Source organism: Elephantulus edwardii, unplaced genomic scaffold (genome assembly GCF_000299155.1).
Source record: "Elephantulus edwardii isolate Elephantulus edwardi_28Jun2011 unplaced genomic scaffold, EleEdw1.0 scaffold00362, whole genome shotgun sequence".
NCBI classification, from domain to species: domain Eukaryota; kingdom Metazoa; phylum Chordata; class Mammalia; order Macroscelidea; family Macroscelididae; genus Elephantulus; species Elephantulus edwardii.
Window position 1 is genome coordinate 1765742 of NW_006400112.1, and position 21347 is coordinate 1787088.

Here is a 21347-nt window from a genome sequence, read left to right on the forward strand (position 1 = left end):
TGACTTGTGCTGGGCATTCTCTAGGGAGCACTGCTCAGCAGTGGTAGCAGCAGCTAATGAGGTTGCATGGATCCCAGCAATGCAGCTGCTGCCGCCCCGGAATGCAGCACTAAGAGCTCCTGGTGCATGTCTCAGGCTCCTAAGCAATCACTGCTTAACAAGGAACATCCTAGAGAAAAGGCATTGGGCTGTTGCCTGTCGAGTCGCCAGGCTGTCTTTAGTCATCTATCACATTGCAGGCACACTAGCACGTGAGCAAGTGGGTGAACACTTGCAATCTGCAGTCAAGGCCCCAAGAAGGAACAGCTGCTCAGCTCCTTCCATCTTATGCTTCTTACATCATTCAAGATTTTGTCTGTACAATCCTTCAGTGTTGCCAAATCTACGCTTGAATTTGTTCTTTAGTTCTTTTAGGTTGAGAAGTGCTAACCCTGTTCTTTCCTTTTGGTTTTCTAACTCCAGCTCCTTTCACATTTCATTATAATATTTTGCTTTGTCTTCTTGAGCTGTCTTTTAAAAGCTTCCATTCAACTCTCTAACTTACCTCAGCATCCCCATCCCCTTTCTTTTTGTTGCAGTGACAGTTTCATAGTCTCTTCTGAAACCTACTTTGGTCTTTTCTTTCTTTCTTGTCTACAAAGGCATTACAAAATTCCATTTTGCTTTTTTTCACAAAGATGTCCTCTCACAATTCTTCTGGTCTTCGGTCATTAGTGTTCAATGTATCAAATCTATCCTTAAGATGATTTCTAAATTCAGTTGTGATATATTCAAGATCATATTTTTATTCTTGTTTTGATTTTCTTCAATTTCACTTTGAACCTGCATATAAGCATTTGATGGTTGGCCTAGTTTTGACTGCTGATATTGAGCTTCTTCGACTTTTCTTTCTACAGATACAGTCAATCTGATTCCTGTGTAGTTCTGCACGCAAGTCCATGCATACTTATGTTTTTATTTAAAAAGCACTGCCAATGAGTAAATAATTCATTGTACAAAATTCTATCATGTGCTCTCCAGTCTCATTTCTACTGCCAAGACCATGTTTTCCAAATAGCAATCCTTCTCCTTTTGCATTCTAGTCATCAGTTAATATTTTTTCATTTATACATTGTGTTTTATACAATCTTGCATTTACATTGTTTATATAATAATACATATACATTCTATTTTTCATTATATTTTTAATTGGTTTTCTTATAAACTTTATATACATTGTTTCACACTATTCTTCAATCACATGGTGTTTCATACAATCATTCTCATGCATTATGTTTTATAAACTTAATCACCATTGGACCTTGCCCATCATGACCCTGTCTTTTCACCCAGATCCTTCCCATTTACTTCCCCCTCTCCCTCCACTCACCAAACTGTGCAGTTAATAGTTTTATTAAAAGTTAATATTGAGGTTAATATTCATCAGTTAATGCCATTGCCTGATTAAAAATGGCCCAAACCAGTCCATCTCAGTTTCACTATTGCCAAGATACTGATATTTATGCATTTCAATACATTTCTGACAACTTCCAATTTCCCTAAATGCATGTTTTTATACATTCCATGTTCCAATTATTATTTGATGCTTGCAGCTATTTCCCTTCATTTGGAGTCTTGCCACATCAGCAAATAAAGGTACTTCACTCAGTAAAGACTCCTTCTGTGTCATTACAGTAAACTCTACTTTGAGGAGGCAGCTCTTTCCTAGTCACATTCTGAGTGCCTTCTAAGCTGAGGGGCTCATCTCCCAGCACTATATCCAATCATGTCCTTCTGTTGTCTACAGAGTTTTCAAAGGCAGGTTATTTCAGAAGCAGATGGTCAGTCCTGCTTCTTAGTCTGTCTTAGTCTGGATGCTCCCCTGAAATCTGTCTACTGGGGTGACTCTTCTGGTATATAAATACAGGACCATAGCTTCCAGCATCACAGCAACATATAATCTACCATAGTACAGAAAACTGACAGAGGAGAGGTGGATTAAATCATCATTACAATCTTATTGAGTAAAGTATTATCCTTTCTGATTCCAGAAAGGAAAAAGCTTAGCAGGTTCAAGTGATCCACCCAAAGTCCCATGACAGGTAAGTGGCAAACCCTGAATGTGAACCTAGGTCAGTCTGACTCATGGTCCTATCCATTTACTTGGTTAGCTAATCTCTAACCCAAAACATCACTGCTGTAGAGTTGATTCTAACTCATTGTGACCTTATAGGATAGAATGCAACATTCTCAAAGGGGTTCTAAGGCTGTGCATTTTGATAGAGGTAGACTTTCAAATCCTTAGAAAGTAGTAAAGACCAGCATGCTGGCTGTAAAACTGATAATAAACAAGTATAAATCTCTGCACTCTTAAGAAGTTTGATTCTATAACAGATGAAAAAGGGAAAAGCAAAGGAAGAACACGTGGATGGAAGAGGATAAAACCCTTGGATGCAGGTGAGCAGTTCAGCAGGAGAGGCTACAGCATGCCATCAGCAGTGAGTAGAGTCTGAAATTGTGGGAAATTACCATTTAGGATGCAGGTATAGTAGGAAAAGAGAAATGAGGACAGAATTTTATAAAAATATAACCTTCAGGCTTTGGCTTCTTGATGTTCTACTGCAATTTTTAGGGTTACTTTTGACATCCACTTTGGGTTTTTTTTCTCTTTTTTTTCTCCTGTCTTTGTAGAGAAAGACCCTTAATCAGGTGGACTGACAAAGCAACTACAGGAATGAGCTTGAGTGTGTCAGAGATTATGAGGCTGGCACAGGATAGTACATGTCTATTGTTCATAGGGTCACTATGTGTTGTATATAACGGCACCTACTAATAATAACAACCTTCAGAAGAGCTAACCTAAGACAAGATGAAGATATAAAGAAAACAGGAAAACAATGTGTAGTTGAAGAAGAGTAAGTTCTAAGAAAGTAGCCATCTACGGGCAAATGGATAAATAAAATGTGATCTATCCATATAAGAGAATATTAGACATAAAGCAAAATGACATCCTGATATATGCTATACCATGGGTTAACTTTAAAACCATTACTCTGAGGAAATCACATGATCATGAAAGGGTAACTACTATATGATCTCACTTATATGAAGTACCTAGAAGAGACACACATATTTAAAACAAAATAACAGTTACCATGACAGGACAAGGAGAGGAAAAGGAGGAGTCAATGCTTAGGTACTAAGAGCTTCTGTTAGTGGTGAAGGATTAAGTGGAAATTATTAATACTAGTGATACAAAACTAATGCAACTGATACTACTAAACTGTACATGAAGAAAAGACCAAAATGGACGTCAGAAGAGACTCTGAATATTGCATTAGAGTGCCAAGAAGCCAAAGCAGAGGGAAGAAATCAAGATATTAAGCAGCTGAACAGAAGATTTCAAAGGGCAGCATGGGAAGACAAAGTATTATACTGAAACGTGCAAAAAGCTGGAGTCAGAAAATCAAAGGGGTAGAACTTGCTCAGTATTTCTTAAGCTTAAGGAACTGAGGATCAAATTCAAGCCCCTAGTTGCAATACTTAATGATGCTTTGGGGAGAACATTAAATGATCCAGAAGTATTAAAAAAAGATGGAAAGAGTATACAGAGTCATTGTACCAAAAGGAATTGGCAGACACAGAAGAATTTAATTAAACAATGTATGAGAAGAGGCTGTGGTGATGAAGGAGGAAATTCAAGCTGCTCTGAAAGAATTGGCAAAAAACAAAGCCACAGGAATTGATGATATACCAATTGATATATTTCAATAAAGAGTTGCTGCCCTGAATGTGCTCACCAAGTTGTGCTAAGAAAACTGAGGACAACTTCCTGGCCAACTGACTGGAAGATATTAATATTTATTCCCATTCCAAAGAAAGGTTATCCAACAAAATGTGGAAATTACTGAACAATATAATTAATATCACACGCAAACAAGATTCTGCTGAAGATTATCCAAAACAACTGGAACAGCACATTAACAGAGAATTGCCTGAAGTGTAGTCTGGGTTTCGAAGGGGTCGTGGTATTAGGGATATTGCAGCTAATGTTAGATGAATCTTGGCTGAAACCAGGGAATACAAGAGGAATGTTTATCTGTGTTTCATTGATTATGCAAACTGTGGCTGACTTTTAGAAGAATGGGAATCCCAGAAGACTTGATAGTGCTTATGCGAAACCTATACTTGGACCAGAAGACAAGTCAAAGAACAGAGCAAGGGAACACTAAATGGTTCAAAATTGGGAAGCGTGTATGCCAGGGATGTGTCCTATCTCCATACCTTTTCAATCTATATGCAGAAAAGATTATGCGGGAGGCTGGGCTCTATGAGAAGAAATGTGGCATCAGGATTGGAAGAAGATTAATCAACCATCTGCGTTATGCAGATGACACAACTCTGCTTTCTAAAACTAAGGAGGATCTGAAGCTGCAGAAGGTCAATGACTACAGCCTTCAATATGGATTGAAGCTCAATATCAAGAAAACAAAGATTTTCACCACTGGGTCAATTGGCAGCATCATGATGGATGGTGAAGAGATTGAGATTGTAAACAGCTTTAGTTTCCTTGGCTCCACAATCAACTCTCTTGGCACCAGCAGCCAGGAAATTAAAAGACGTATTGTGATTGGGAAGTCTGCTGTTAAGAGACCTCTCCAAAGTACTGAAGAGCAATGATGTCAGTCTGGAGACTAAGGTGCACCTGATGCAGGCCACGGTCTTTGCAATCAATTGCTATGTGTCAGAGAGCTGGACAATGACTAGGGATGATAGAAGGAGAATCAATGCCTTTAAGCTGTGGTGCTGGAGAAGAGTACTGAATATACCATGGACTGCTAAGAGAACAAACAGGTTTGTCCTGAAGAGAGTAAAACCAGGCTGCTCCTTCGCGGCAAGGATTCTGAAGCTTTATCTGACATATTCTGGACATGTTGCAAGGAGGGAGGGACCAGTTCTTGGAGAGGAACATCATTCTTGGGAGGGTGGAGGAACAGTGCAGGAAAGGAAGACTTTAGATGAGATGAATTGATTCAGTGACTGGGGTAATGGAGGTAGGTGTGTCAGACACAAAAAGTTTGGCACAAGTTAGACTAGGGTTTAGGGCTGTTGTATATAGGGTCGCTATGAGTTGTGAGCAACTTGACAGCATATAACAACATGAAAAATGCCAAACAGTGAAACGGGTGCTATATGAAGGAAAGTTCTGGTTACCCAGTGGGTAAGAGTTGCACTGCCAATTCAAAGAGAGGTTGTTCAAATCCACGGGCTGCTCCACAAGAGAATGACAGGTAATCTCCACATGCAATTTACAGCCTCTGAAAACCCACTGGAGGATCAGCTGTGAATCAATTCCTACATGATGGCAATGAGTGAGGATGTTGTTGTTGTTAATGCCATCATGGTGACTACAACTCACCCTATTAATAACATATCTGACCCTTGCCTGTATGGCATTATTGTTCATGATCTCTGTCATGCTCAAGCCCATTGTGGTACTCAACATGTCAATTCATCTTGTTGAAGGTCTTCTTCTCCTTTGCCAACCCTCTATATTTCCTAGCATGATGCCACCCTGTAAGGACTGGTTCTTCCTGACAATATGGCCAAAATAAGTGAGAAGTTTCACCAACCTTGCCTCTAAGGAGCACTCTGGTCGCACTTCCTTCAAGAAAGATTTGTTTGTTCTTTTGGCAGTCTTTTGGGATAGTGAAAGCTCTTCTCAAACACCACAATTCCAAGGCATCGAGTCTTCTGATATCCTTATTTATTGCCCAACTTTCAGATACATAGGAAGCAACTAAAAATGTCATGGCTTAGATCAGGGGCACCTTACTCTTTAAACTACTCTCATGCTTTGTCTCTACTACTTTAGATAAATCCTTGACAGCAGATTCTACCAATTCAACACATCTTTTGATTTCCTGACGGCTGCTTTCAAGGATGTTGATTGTGGATTCCAATAATATGAAATCCTTGACAACTTCATGATTTTCTCCATCTATCATTATGTCGTCTATCGGTCCAGTCATGAGGGTTTCTGTTTTCTTGATGCTGAGATGTAACCCATTTTGAAGGCTGTAGTTTTTTAATCTTCTGCAGCAAATATTTCAAGTCGCCTTTACTTTCTGCAAGTAAGGTTGTGTGTCATTGGTATAAAGCAGTTTGTTGATAAGTCTTCCTCCAATCTTGATACCATATTCTTCTTCTTAAATTCCACCTTCTTGAACAGGTATGGAGAAAGGAAACAAGCCTGACACACACCTTTTCTGATTTTAAACCATGCAGTGTCCCTTTATTCTAGTTGAATAATTGCTTCTTGATATAGGTTTCCTCTGAGCACAATTAAGTGTTCCTGGATTCCCATTTTTCCTCAATGTTAGCCATAATTTATTATGATCTACATAGTCAATGACTTTGCATAATCAAAAGAGCACAAGCAAAGATCTCCCTAATATTCTGTGCTTTCATTCAAGATCCATCTGATATCACTGCAATAATACCCTGGGGCCATGGCCTCTTTCTGAATCCAGCATAAATTTCTGGCAATTCTATGTGAATGTACTGTTGCAGCCATTTTTGCATAATACTGAGCAAAATTTTCATTACCAGTGATATTAATATTATTGTTCAATAATTTTCACAGTCTGTAAAAAAAACAAAAAGGAAGAATAAGCTCAGCATTTCTCAAGCTGAAAGAAATAATTCAAACCTTAAGCTGCAACACTGAAAAATTCTTTGAAAAATACTAAATAATGCAGGATATATGAAAAGATGACGGAATACACATAGTCACTGTACTAAAAGAATCAACCAGCACTGAACCATTTCAGGAAGTAGCACCTGATCAAGAACCAGTAGTACTGAAGAAAGAAGTTGAAATTGCACTGAAAGCACAGACAAAAAAAAAAGCCACAGGAATTGATGGACTATCAATTGAGGTATTTCAGGAAACAGATCCTACCCTGCACATGCTCACAAATATCTGCCAACAAATATGGAAGAAAGTTACTTAGCCAGCTGACTGGAAGAGATTCATGTTTTTTCCCATTCCCAAGAAAAATATTCCAATAGACTGTTGTAGTTGTTGCTGTTAGATGCAGATGAGTGCTACATATAGACTACTGTATGTTGCTGTTGTTAGAGGATGTTGAGTACTATAAATATAACAACTGGGGGGAAAGCATTAAGGTAAAATGCTTAAGAAAGCAAATATAAAAATGGTCAATTATGAAGAAAAAGTACAAAATTTTACTGAAGAATACGAAAAGTTATTTAAAAGGTTATTAAAACAGGTCTAACACGTTTCCACGATTCTACAGTTTAAATATATAAATTCTGTACAAAATTATTTATCAATTTGAAGTAATTTTAATTAAAATCTTAGGGAGATGTAGAGGAAAATTTCTGTTTACTTTTTCCGTTGCTGCACAGGGAAAGAAAATGAGGAAAAGGGAGGAGAAATTTTAAACAATTTTATTTTATCTGGATGATAAATTTCCATAAAAGTAGGGAAAAAATATTCAGTATTAAAATAAGGGCCTTTGACTTCCAGAAATTGAAACAGTCCCGAATAGCAAGCATTTGCTTGCTATTCAGACTTGTCATTGTTGTTGCTGTAATGTGCCATTGAGTCACCTGTGACTCATAGTGACCCTATGTACAAGAGCCCTAAATGCCGTTCTAACCTGTGCCAACCTCACCGTCTCAAACACACTCATTCTCACCACTCTACTCACAGAATCTATCCATCTCATCGAGGGTCTTCCTTTCCTCTCTCTCAAACATGATGTCCCTCTGCAAGGACCAGTCCCTCCTTGCAACATGCCCAAAGTATGTCAGATGAAGCTTCAGAATCCTTCACTCCAAGTAGCATTCTGGCTTCACCCTCTCCAGGATAAACCTGTTGTTCTCCTAGCAGTCCATGGTATATTCAACACACTTCTCCAGCACCACAACTCAAAGGCGTCAATTCTCTTTCTATCATCCCTATTCACTGTCCAACTCTCCAATGCATAGCACGTAATAGCAAGACTATAGCCCAGATCAGGTGCACTTTAGTCTCCAGACTGACATCATCGCTCTTCAGTACTCTTGAGAGGTCCCGTACAGGTGACTTTCCCAATGCAATTCGTCTCCTGATTTCCTGGCTGCTGTTACCAAGAGTGCTGACTGTGGAACCAAATAAACTAAAACTGTTAAATGTCTCAATCTCTTCACCATCCATACTGATGCTGCCAATTGGCCCATTGGTGAGAATCTTGGTTTTTTATATATTGAGCTTCAATCCATATTGAAGACTGCAGTCCTTGACCTTCTGCAGCAAGCGCTTCAAGTCCTCTTCAGTTTCAGCAAGCAGGGTTGTGTCATCCACATAACACAGGTTGTTGATGATTCTTCCACCAATCCTGATGCCACATTCCTCCTCGGATGGCCCAGTGTCTCAGATGATCTGTTCTGCATACAGACTGAAAAGCTATGGAGACAAAATACATCCCTGACAGACCCCTTTATTTGGAACCATCCAGTGTCTCCCTGATCTGTTCTGACGACTGCCTCTCGGGCCAAGTATAGATTTTGCATTAACACAGTCAAAAGTTCTGGGATTCCCATTCTTCTCGGAGTCAGCCAGAGCTTTTTGTGATCCACACAGTCAAAAGCCTTTGCATAGTCAATGAAGCACAGATAGACATTCTTCTGGTATTCTCTGCTTTCTGCCAAGATCCATTTAACATTAGTTATAATGTCCCTAGTACCACGACCTCTTCTAAATCCAGCCTGCCCATCTGGCAGTTCTCTGTTGATATATTGTTCCAAACGTTTTTGGATAATTTTCAGCAGAATCTTGCTTGTGTGTGATATCAATGATATTGTTCGATAATTTCCACACTCTGTTGGGTCACCTTTCTTTGGAATGGGAACAAATATTGATCTCTTCCAGTCAGCTGGCCAGCTGTTTGTCCTCCAGATTTCCTGGCACAACTTATTGAGCACATCCAGGGCAGCGTCTGTTTGTTGAAATAAATTAATTGGTATGCTGTCAACTCCTGGAGCCTCCTTGTTTTTTGCCAATTCCTTCAGAGCAACTTGAAAAGGAAAAAAAAATGCCCACTTTGCAATGCTCTCTTGTTCCAGATTGTTGTCATACATTTAACATCTAATCATACATTCATTTTTTTTCCATACAGTTCTCTCTTTCCAATGAAGTGTTCATTATCTATTCACTCTTTTCCAATGCTTTCTTAGCCCCCCATGTCAGTTCTATTTTATAACAGCATTGTTATGCAGTATTTGTCCTTTTATGACAGATAACTTCACTCAGCATAGTATCTTCCAGGTTCACTTATATTCTGTGGTGGTTTACAAGTTTACTGTTTTTTTAGTGCTATATAGTATTTCATTGTGTGGGTGTGCCATGGTTTTTCAATCCATTCATCTGTTGATGGGAAGTTCAGCGGCTTCCATGTCTTTGCTATTGTGAATAACACAGCAATAAAAATGGGAATGCATAAAAAAAAGAGTGGCCCAATAGGATGTGGAAATTTATCAAATAATATAATTAATATCACAAGCAAGTAAAATCGTGCTTAAGATTATTTTTAAATGGCTGGAACAGCACATAGGCAGGAAACTGCTAGAAACTCGAGGTAGATTCAGAAGAAGCCATGACAGAAAGGATGTATCACAGCTAATGTCAGATGGATCTTGGCTGAAAACAGATAATACCAAAAAGATGTTTACTTGTGTTTTATTCACTATGTAAAGGCATTGGACTGTGTGGATCATACCATATTATAGAAAATGATGAGAATAATAGGAATCTCAAAACACTTAGCTGAGCTTATGTGAAGTCAATACATAAGACCAATAGGCAGTTGTCCAAGCAGAACAAGTAAACACTGCATGTTTAAAACCAGGAAAAGTGTCCATCAGGATTGTAACCTTTCTCTGTATCTATTCAACCTATATGCTGAGAAAATAATTCAAGAAGCTGGTCAATATGAAAAAGAATAGAGGAAGACTTTATCAACAACATTCATTATACAGATGACACAACCTTGCTTGTGGAGAATGAAAGGACTTGAAGTACTTGCTGCAGAAGAGCAAAGATGACAGCCTTCAATATCGGTTATATCTCAACAAGACAAATACCCACCAACAGGCAGCATCATGATAGATGGAGAAGACAAAAGTTGTCAATTATTTAATTTTACTTGGATTCCAATCAACACTCATGATAGCAACAGTGAAGAAATCAAAAGATGTGTTGTACTGGGAAAATCTGTTAAGGAATAACGATGTCAGTTTAAACACTAAGATGTGCATAGCTGGTTTAAACACTAAGATATGCCTCATTCAAACTGTGGTCTTTTCAACTGCTTCCTATGCATCTAAAAACTAGACAATGAGTAAAGTTAACAGAGTAGAATATGTGTCTTTGAATTGTAGCACTAGAAAGGAGTATTGAATATCTCACGACTGCTAAAAGAACAAAGAAATAATTTTGTGTGTGTGTGTGCCAGCAGGGTGCTCCTTAGAGGCAAGGATGGTGAAAGCTCATCTCTGATTTTTGGGCATGCTGTCAGAAGGAGTCAGTCCCTGGGAAAAAGCACTATGCTGGGTAAGATGGAATGTCAGAGAAAGAAATGATCCATAACAAGATGTTTTGATACAGTAAATGTAACAATGGGTCTGAGCATATCAGAAACTGTGAGGATGGAGCAGGATAAGGGAAGTTTCAGATCTTTTTTTTCTTTTTTTTGTAATGTCACTATAAGTCTAAATGACTGGATGGCACCTAACACCATTCTCAAATATGGGATTTGTTATTGTTGTTGTTGCATGTTGCAGTCAGAACTAACTCATAGCTGACTCTCCACTGGGTTTTCAGAGACTGTAAGTAGCACAGGAGGAGACTGTCCACCCTGCTCCTGAAGAGCAACCAGCAGATTTGAACTGAGCCTCTGGGACTTCAGTGTAGCTGCTTACCACTAGGCCACGGAAAGAGGTGAACTAGGTTTAATGTCTGGCACTACTACTTTCTGTCTCAAAACTTGTCATAGAATAATACACACAAACCCCTTACTAGGGACCTCTGGTGACTTAGTGGTAAGGAAATTGTGCAGAGGTATGTGGTTTGAATCTACCAGCTGCTCAGTGGGAGAAAGGCAATCTTGTCTCATGCGATTTATGGCCTCTGAAAACCCACTGGAGGGTCAGCAATGGACCGGTTCCAACTTGATGGTAAACAACAACATACCCTGGCTATAAAGCTATTTATCAAGCTAATTACTAAATGTAGTAATTAACACCAAAGGCATGCAGTTTGAATCCATGAACAGTTCCCCTGGAAAAAGATGGGCAATCTCCTCCCATATGATTTACAGTCTCTGAAAACCTGCTGAACACATGAGTTGCCTCAACTCAGGAGGACACAACAACATATAACCAGAATGGGAAAACCTTCTGGATCAATGAAATCAAAGAGATAACTCAAAGAAAACTCAAGTATAAGATTTTATCAAATGTACTTTTTTATGATAAAGGTAGGATTGCTAACCAATTCCAAAAGAATAAATAGTGATTACCGGTGAGGATGGCATTTTAGGCACACAGGAGCCCAAAACCCTCTTTAACTAAGATACCAGAAAACATAGACAGCAGATGTGGAGGATTAACTTGGAACCCTGAGTGGAAAAGACAAAGACAAAGAACTACGTCAAACAGCTTAAAACACTAAATGAAGAAACTGAATGAAAATGTCAAATAATGGGACTGACAGACACATGATTGTAAACATTTCAGAGCAGCCATTTTGAATGAAGGTCTAGCAGGCTTGGGAACCTGGTATCAGCAGCTGTCTGATGACAAGACAATTAAGATTTCCTCCCTTGTTTTCCACACCTGCCCTAGAGATCAGGGGAGCAACCCCCCTTAATGGTCCCCCAGGAGGTTTACAGCATTTCCCTGACCCAGCCCAGCCCAGCCTGAGGCGGGCTCTTGTCATTCTGTATCTGTAGTGGGGTACACACATGGTCTACACTCAGACACCCCTTCAGGAACTGGTAGGCTGTGCCATGCCTGGTCTGCAACCAGCAATGAACTAATGGGGCACCACCTCTGACTGGGCTCTTTGCCACTCACCGGGCATCTTCAGTCATCACAGGCACATTCAGAGCAGTGCATCTTCCATGGAAAGTGCCATTCCTGGGCTCAGACTGGCAGTGACTCTCCCTTCACACTAACCACCTATCTGGGTACCTGACTGCACCCAAATCCTGGACTGACAAGGACAGAATCTCTAACCAGGAAGGTTCCCCTGGCTACTGTGAAGCCCCAGCCATTGACACCCAACAGACCAGAAGTGCTTCCATTCTTAGGGCCACAGCCACCTCTCAAAGGAGCAGATGCTGACGTGACTGGGCACCTTAACCCCAAATTCTGTCCACTGGCACAAAGACTGTCCCTGAATCAATACTTTGTGTCTACCCACCTAAGTTGTGGCAAGAGATACCCTCCTCCCGAATGATTCCTTTTCTTTTATTCCCCACTGCTTTTTGAATTTTTGTTTACTTGTTTAACTTTTTATCTTTTTTTTTGCTCTTGTGGATTTTTTTCATTTAAATTAAACTTGGATTTTTCATCAGAAAGCATACAGGCAGGTAGGCAACAGGCAGATATAGATAAAACCTTGGGGAACAAATATTCCAACCAAAACGTCAACACCCACAAAGGATGCTAATTAGAAAGCAAAAAGAAGAAATAAGGAGTATACATTCAGAATTTTTAAATGGAGCAGTTCAGTCAGGATTTCAAGTTAAAGTAAACTATTTATCTTAAAGTTGGAAATAATTTACAGAGTATTCTTCAAGAAAAATTAGTAAACCTTCTCTTCAAAATGAAAAAGTAGACTAATAAAAACGACTTTAAAAACAACCAACAACAACAACAACAACAAAACGTAAACACTAAAACAACAGCAACGAAGGAAAGGACAAGTCGTAAACATGGACATAAAATGAACACAACACAGAAAAGTGTCAGAGCACAGAAATCAGCAACATCACAAAAGAAAAATGTAGCATGAAACACTGCATAATATAGTTTTTTCTAGAGGACATTATGCTAAGCAAAATAGTCACAAAAGGACTACTAGGGTATGCTGTTGTTGAGTACTATCAATTTGGAACTGACCTGTAGCTGACCCTCCAGGTTTTCAGAAGCAGTTTAATTGCACAGGAGGAGAATGTCCATTTTTCTCCTGTGGAGCAGTTGGTGAATATGAACCACATGCCTTTTGTAAAGAAAGGTTTGCACACAGAATTCTGGATGGTTACCAAGGATGGGAAGGTAGGGAGAGGAGAATAAAAACAGACAAGCTCAAAGGCAATATACAACATACTGATTATACATTGTAATTAACCAGTTACAGCAATCTATTAGAATTAGTAGAACCGACTCCAGCTGGCTTTCTAAGGCTATACATCGCATGCGAGGATATTATCCATCTTTCCCTGGTGGAGTAGATGGAGGATTTGAATCATTTACCTTCGGTTTGGTAGTCCAGCACCTTCCTCACCAGGCCACCAGAGGTCCCTTAATAAAACTGTTGTTATATAAAAATATGTATGACTGACACGTTATAAGGAGGGACCTTTGAGAGGGACATCATGCTTGGGAGAGTGGAGGGACAGCGCAGGAAGGGAAGGCCCTCTATGAGGTGAACTGACTAGGGAAATCAGGATGGATGTATTAGAGACAGTACAATTGGCACAGGACAGAGCAGAGTTTAGGGCTGTTGTACATAGGGTCGCTATGAGTCGCAAGTGACTCGACGGCATATAACAACGATGACAGCAACATGAATGATTGCATGAACTTATTATCTGTTGTTGCTGTTGTTACATGCCTTCAAGTTACTTGAGACTCAGAATGTTATAAAACAAAATCTGTATGAATGGTCAAATGAAAACCAATAGGATATGTAACTTTACCTTAAATAAAATAAAATTTTCTTAAAAAGAATATTTCTTTTAAAAAACCAACAACATGCCAACATAATTGATTTCCTTTTTTTTGGGGGGGGGGGCATCCCTCCAAAATAATTCTATAGTTAAACGTAAAAAAAACTAACTGCTACAGAATTTAAGGAAAATACATATCCATATAACACTGAGAAGAAAGATTTTTCTAAATCTAATTCCTTAATTGTTGTTGTTGCTTATTGCTGTCAAGTTGAACAAGACTCATAGCGACCCTATGAACAAAAGGCCTAAAGCCTATCTATAGCTATTGTTGTTTCTCCTAGTTCACAGAGTTTTCAGAGGCATGTGGTTTAGGAAGTGGATGCCATTCCTGCTTCCAAACTTGAGTCAAACTGAAACTATAAAACAAAAGACACCCAAGTTTCACTCTAGCACCAGTGGGTTTTCAGAGGTTACACACTTGGACAAGCTGGTGGATCTGAACTGTTTCCCTTTTGGCTGGCAGCACAGCTCCTTATCATTTGGTCACCAGAGCTCCCTAATTATGAAGTTTTGAATTATGAAGATAATTTAAAGACAAACAGTAATCTAGAAGGAAAATTATGCCATCAGAATAAACATACAACTATTGTTTTTAATTGTGTAAGGAGAATTTACATACCAATAAGAAAAACATTAAAAATATTAAAGAAAATGAGCAAAAATCCATGAGAACTGAAAAATGTTTGAACCTCACTCATAATCTAATTAAAATGAGACCTGTATTTTGTGTAGCCTCTTACTTAGTAATGTAACTGTCTAGTGCTGGGAATTATAGAACAATCACTCAGATGGGGATATCAAAAAAAGCCCAATTTTAAGGTGAAACTTGACAATGGATCTGTGAAACAGTGGATTGCTTTTATATGCTCTTTTTTTTTTTTAAGGTTTCTAACATGTACTTTTAAAAACACGTACAGTAGGAAGAAGACATCTCACTCCTATCTTGCCACAATTTCCTTCCTGGTTAAATCAAGGAACAGTCACTTTTTGGACCAAAATCGTTTGTACCGCTCCACATCAAAGTCATCCTTGACTTCTGGTTCCTCTTTCTTCTCTTTGGATTTGGCCTCACGTTTCTGGTAGTGAGCCTTTCTCTCTTCAGGAGACAGGGTGTCAAGGTCTATAGGCATCACCAGCATGCGTCGTGGCTCCCTGTAGCGGATGTGGATGATGGCACCATCTTGCTTCACTAAGAGCACTGGATAGAGGCATGCATAGGCCTGCCTGTGGAGCCGTGTGAGTGATGCCCTGTTGCAGTCAGCCCACCCAAGGGATGTGTGCAGGTGACAGGATGAGGTGGCAGCTCTCTGCATGAGACTCTGCCACAGAAGGCCAGACATGCTTCCCACAGCTGCCATTCCTCCTTAGACACGTGGAGGTAGTCGCTGACCTGACGTGTGACCTGGGGGTCACAAAAGTGTCACCACTGCCATTCCTCTTGTTGAAACACCCGCGAGGTCGGTGGCAGCGCAGCGTCACTCTTATATGCTCTTTTTAGTTATGGTCTTGTAACTATCACAAAATAATATTAGGGAAGAATACGGAATATTATGGACTGCTAAAAAACCAAATCTGTTTTAAGAGTGCTTTTTAGAAGCAAGGATGGTTCAGACTTCATCTCACATTTGTTGAAAACGTTATCAGGAGTGGCCAGTCTATGGAAAAAAAGATACCATCCTTGGAAAAGTAGACGATCAGTGAAGGAGAGGAAGACACTCAACAAGATGGGCTGACACAGTGGTTACAACACTGAGCTTAAGCACAGCAGAGATGATAAGTATGGCACAGGACTTGGCAGGACTTCAGGGTCACTAGGAGTCAGAGCCAAACTGAGGTACCAAACAATGTGAATAAGGTATTGGTGGCCCACCAAGGAGATCGGACAGTTTGCTAGGGCAAATATGGTTAGTTCCCATGGACAATAAAAAGCAGTACTCACCTACTCCTCCAAATGGTAAGGAATTGAGTGTAAAATGCATAATGACATCGTTGGCTGTGACACCACCACTGGACGTCTCATCAATCATTCGTTTGATCAACTAGATGACAAAACAAAGGATTGTAAAATCATACAACCACTATGGAAAGAGTTTTGGTGTGTTCTCAAAGAGCTAAACACAGAAATACCTTATGACTCAACTATTCCACTCCTAGGAATACATTTCAAAGAGATGAGAACTGAGACACAAATGGACATCTGTAAATCTATGTACATAGGAGCATTACTCACAATGCAAGAAAATGGATGTAGCCCAAATGTCTATCAGCAGACTAATGGATTAAATTGTGGGACCAAGTGTATGGCTATATGTTGAAAAGAAATTTATTCAAAGCCTATTTTCCTGCGATTAATTTAAAAATACCACTATAAACATACTTTTGGATGAGTTGGCTGCTGGGCTGTTACATGCCGAGTGACCTCAGAGTATTTCTTTTTGTGCCAAACCACAATTTGACTCAAACACTTTCAGAATAAACAATTTCATCAAATTTTGAAAAATATGTATAGATTACTTTGTTTGTATGCTAAGCAAAATCTAAAGTGCTTTAAGGCAAGAATAGGAGCAAATCAAGGTTAGATTAGTGTCCAGACTGATTCAAATTAAGCCAAGTTTTCACAAGCATTTTCAGGATGATCAGTTAGGAAATATTTCTTTAGTTGTGCCGACTTTGTGCTTACACTGTTAAATCTCTGGCAAAAACAATTAACATGGATTTTTGTTTTAATATTGTATTTTACATGGTGAGTAAATCTACCAGTGAGGAAAAAAAAAAAAAAGGAAATTGTGGGGCATTTACACAATGGAATACTATGCAACACTCTATTACTAAGAGCAACAGTTTTGTAAAATACTATAAAACTTGGGAGAGACTAGACACTATTTTGCAGAGTGAAAGATCTCAGTCACGTAAGGGCAAATAGTGCTTACAGTCACTATTGTGGAAATAGAAGGATAAGTGAGTAAGGTATGTATAAATGTTCATACAGGAAAGGAGAGAAGTGGGTAGAAAAAGGGAAAGGGAAAAATCACCAGCATAGTAGAAGTTAGTGGGTAGAGCAGGAATGAAGTAATTGGAAAGATTCAATAGGGCTCGAAAAGATGGGGTTGACGATAGGCACAGAGAAAAAGTAATATTAGAAAACATCATGTATGCCAATGATTGTATAAAATACAAAGTACATATATGAAACACAATGTACCTAAACCAATTGTTGTTGTTGTTGTTATGTGCCGTCGAGTCGCTTGCAACTCATAGCGACCCTATATACAATAGCTCTAAACTCTGCTCTGTGCTGTGCCAATCTCACTGTCTCCGACACACTCATCCCAATTGCCCCAGTCACCGAATCAATCCATTTCCCAGAGGGCCTACCCCTCCTGCGCCTGCCCTCCACTCTCCCAAGCATGATGTCCCTCTCCAAGGACCAGTCCCTCCTTACAACATGACCAAAGTATGTCAGACGAAGCCTCAGAATCCTTGCCTCCAAGAAGCAGCCCAGTTTAACCCTCTCCAGGATGAATCTGCTTGTTTTCTTAGCAGTCCATGGCACCCTCAGCACTCTTCTCCAACACCAAAGCTCAAAAGCATCAATTCTCCTTCTGTCCTCCCTGGTCATTGTCCAGCTCTCTGATGCATAACAAGTGCTTGCAAAGACCATGGCCTGTACCAGATGCACCTGTCTCCAGAGACACACCATTGCTCTTCAGTACTTTAGAGAGGTCCCTAAGAGCAGACTTTCCCATGGCAATACGTCTTTTAATTTCCTGGCTGCTGGTGCCAAGAGTGTTGATTGTGGAGCCAAGCAGACTAAAGCTGTGAACAATCTCAATCTCTTCACCATCCATCCTGTTGCTGCCAATTGGTCCAGTGGTGAGAAGGCTGCAGTCCCTGACCCTCAGCAGCAAGCACCTCAGGTCCTCATCAGTTTCAGCAATCAGGGTTGTGCAATCTGCATAACGTAGATTGTTGATAGATCTTCTGCCAATCCTGATGCCACATTTCTCCTCATAGAGCTCAGCCTCCTGGATAATCTGCTCTTCATACATGTTGAAAAGGTATGGAGATAGGATGCATCCCTGGCGTACACCCTTCTCAATTTTGAACCATGCAGTGTTACCTTGCTCTGTTCTGACTACTGCCTCTTGGTCCAAGTATAGGTTTCTCATTAGCACAATTAAATCTTCTGGGATTCCCATTCTTCTCAGTGTCAGCCACAGTTTGTTATGGTCTACACAGTCAAACGCCTTTGCATAATCAATGAAGCACAGATAAACATTCCTCTGGTACTCCCTGCTTTCAGCCAAGATCCATCTAACATTAGCTACATATCCCTAGTACCACGACCCCTTCTAAACCCAGCCTGGACTTCTGGCAGTTCTCTGTTGATGTGCTGTTCCAGTTGTTTTTGGATAATCTTCAGCAGAATCTTGCTTGCATGTGAAATCAACGATATTGTTCCATAGTTTCCACACTCAGTTGGGTCACCCTTCTTTGGAATGGGAACAAATATAGATCTCTTCCAGTCAGTTGGCCAAGTGGTTGTTCTCCAGATTTCTTGACACAACTTGGTGAGCACATCCAGGGCAGCATCTGTTAGCTGAAATATGTCAATTGGTATACCATCTATTCCTGGGGCCTTATTTTTTGCTATTTCTTTCAAAGGAGCTTGGACTTCTTCCTCCATCACCATAGGCTCTTGCTCATATGTTGTTTCATGAAATTCTTCTGTGTCTGCTAATTCCTTTCGATACAATGACTCAGCGTATTTTTTTCCATCTTCTTTTGATACCTCCTGGACCATTTTATACTGTGCCTAAAGCATCCTTGATTATAACAACTCGAGGTGTGAATTTATTCTTCAGTTCCTTGAGCTTAAGAAATGCTGAGCGAGTTGGACCTTTTTGGTTTTTTGACTCCAACTCCTTGCACATTTCATTGTAATATTTTACTTTGTCATCCCGTGCTGCCTTTTGAAATCATCTGTTCAGGTCTTTAGTATCTTGAGTTCTTCCTTGTGCTTTGGCTTCTCTGTGCTCCAGTGCAATCTTGAGTTTCTTCTGACATCCATTTTGGTCTTTTCTTCCTCTTCTGTCTTTGTAATGAACTTTTGCACTCTTCTTGGATGATACCCTTGATATTCTCCCACAACTCAACCAATGTAAACCAATAAAAACCCTTTTATAATTAAAAAAACAAAACAAAACCCCAAACCAACAAATTTTTTATGATCCTGAACTCCTCAAAGGAAGGAATCTGTGCTAGGCCTTTGTGCTTCAACAAATCTCAAATCTGGGTGTACCACATTCACTCTGGCAGCAGTAAATACATAAATACTCTGAACCAATCAAACAGAATCTCCAAACACAATACTTTGGACAATATTTTTCTGGCATGCTTTGGGCATGTTGCTAGGAGGTGCATTCCTTGGAAAAAGAGATGATGCTGGGAAGAGGGGAGGGTCGGTGAAGGAGAGGAAGACCCCCAACCAAGTGAATTGATAAGGTGACTACTGCAATTGGCTCTTGTGTGTCAGGAAGTGTGAGGATGGTGCAAGATAGAACAGGGTTCAGATCTTTTGTTCATACGGTCGCTATGAGTTGTATTCGACTTGATGGCACCTAACAACAACAATCAATCAATCAGATAAAGGAAACAGATTGTGGATGAGTTTTGTGACATATCCAACACTGAAAAGGCACATCTAACATGTTAGCTGAGGCAGCCTTGAATCTATTGTACTTTCAACTCAGTCATCACCCACAGGTTTATAAACTCCAAACAGAAAAATAGGGCTTCTATAAAGAGAATTTCCAATTATATTTTCGTTTCTAAACACTGTTAATATTTTCTGTATCTTAAACTGTGGCAGGTGATTGAGATTTGTTGCTGTTGTTTTCATGAAATACAAAAATATATTTAAGATTTCTGGTTTAGCATCCTATTTTCTAAGAAATAAATGATCAGCCAAGTAGACAGTCAATGTTAGCTGCTCAATGTTATTTCATCTGGGTGCCAGCATGCCCGAGGTTTCTCTGTAGCTAAGCCAAGGATGTACTGTAGCACTTCAGATGACCCAACTTCTTTTTTTTTTTTTTTTGACCCAACTTCTAAAAGTTTTCTCCTCCTTCCACCAACCTCCGCTCCCTGCCTTAGTTGTATCCTGGCCAACATACTTTGGAGTTCCAACATACCAGATTATCTATGGCCAATTTACATGACAAATTACTGCTGTCTTAGTATCCCATTTGGTATTTCTTTATGGAGTCTCATTCATATATTCACATGAAATACCTATAGTATCTCTAACACCAGCACATTCACATTCTAGAAGCTGTCACATGGCTTCACACATGGAGCCACTGAAGTACTCTAGAAAACACTTGTTGATGTTAACCTCCTCAGCCCTTGATTTGCTTCATTTAATCTTTCCCTTTTGTTTTCAGGGAGGTCCTGAACCCTACTATCCATTTGAAGGCAACTGTCTCTTTGGTGGCAGCCAGTATTGGCAACGTAGATGAAGGAGTTATGAAGTAGTCCTCCTAAGTTAGTCAATTTGCTAAGGTTCAACCATATTACCAATAAAGCGACTTAACTCGAGGAACTAGGTTCAAGGTATCATAGCTTTTTACATGACCGTGCTATGGATCTTTGTACAACATACGAGTATCTACAAATGCCATTCTTAGGCAAATGGAGAAGGCTTTCCTACAGGGGTCCCCCTGTGGTTAAAACATCAGAAATGTTGATGCAACTCTTCCACTTTCATAGGGAATGTTTGTGAATCAAAAATCTTGTGACACTCTTGCAGACTAACATAACCCCCATGGGAAAGGCGACAGTGATAACCCCAAGGGCCTCATTACTCAATAAAAGAACTTGGTGAGCTCAAATGCTACACAAGACAAAATATTATTTGCTTTATAGCAAAGAAAAAGGATTTATGAAAGTGGTTTGGAACAGGAAGCTATTTTCTACGATGTTTACCTTATTGTTCTGCGAAAATACATAAAAAGCAAGTGGCTTTTCACGCTCATTTATGAATTTTATAGCTTCATCTGCATTTTTCACAGGCACTATGGGAAGAATTGGTCCAAAAATTTCTTCTTGCATCACCATGGTTTCAGGATTGACATCAACAAGTATTGTTGGGGCTAAAACAAAACAAAACAAAAACTAAAAATTCAAGTAGAAGACAAAAATGCAAAACTCCTATTTGACACTTCTAGTGCCAGCAAAGTTATCTCTCTGGGGTGGGGGGGGGGGGGGGGGGGACAAAAATGCAAAACTCCTATTTGACACTTCTAGTGCCAGCAAAGTTATCTCTCTGGGGTGGGGGGG

At 39.7% G+C, this 21347-nt stretch overlaps 1 protein-coding gene and 1 pseudogene across 1 annotated transcript in view; both read right to left on the minus strand.

Annotated features, from left to right (window-relative positions):
• Window positions 1–21347, minus strand: part of LOC102874574 (fatty aldehyde dehydrogenase-like) — a 67140-nt gene that overhangs the window by 12885 nt on the left and 32908 nt on the right. The window contains 2 exon segments of the mRNA XM_006902057.1: window positions 15946–16045; window positions 20994–21160. Coding sequence (XP_006902119.1) covers window positions 15946–16045; window positions 20994–21160 — 267 coding nt within the window.
• On the minus strand, window positions 14987–15364 carry LOC102869316 (annotated as a pseudogene).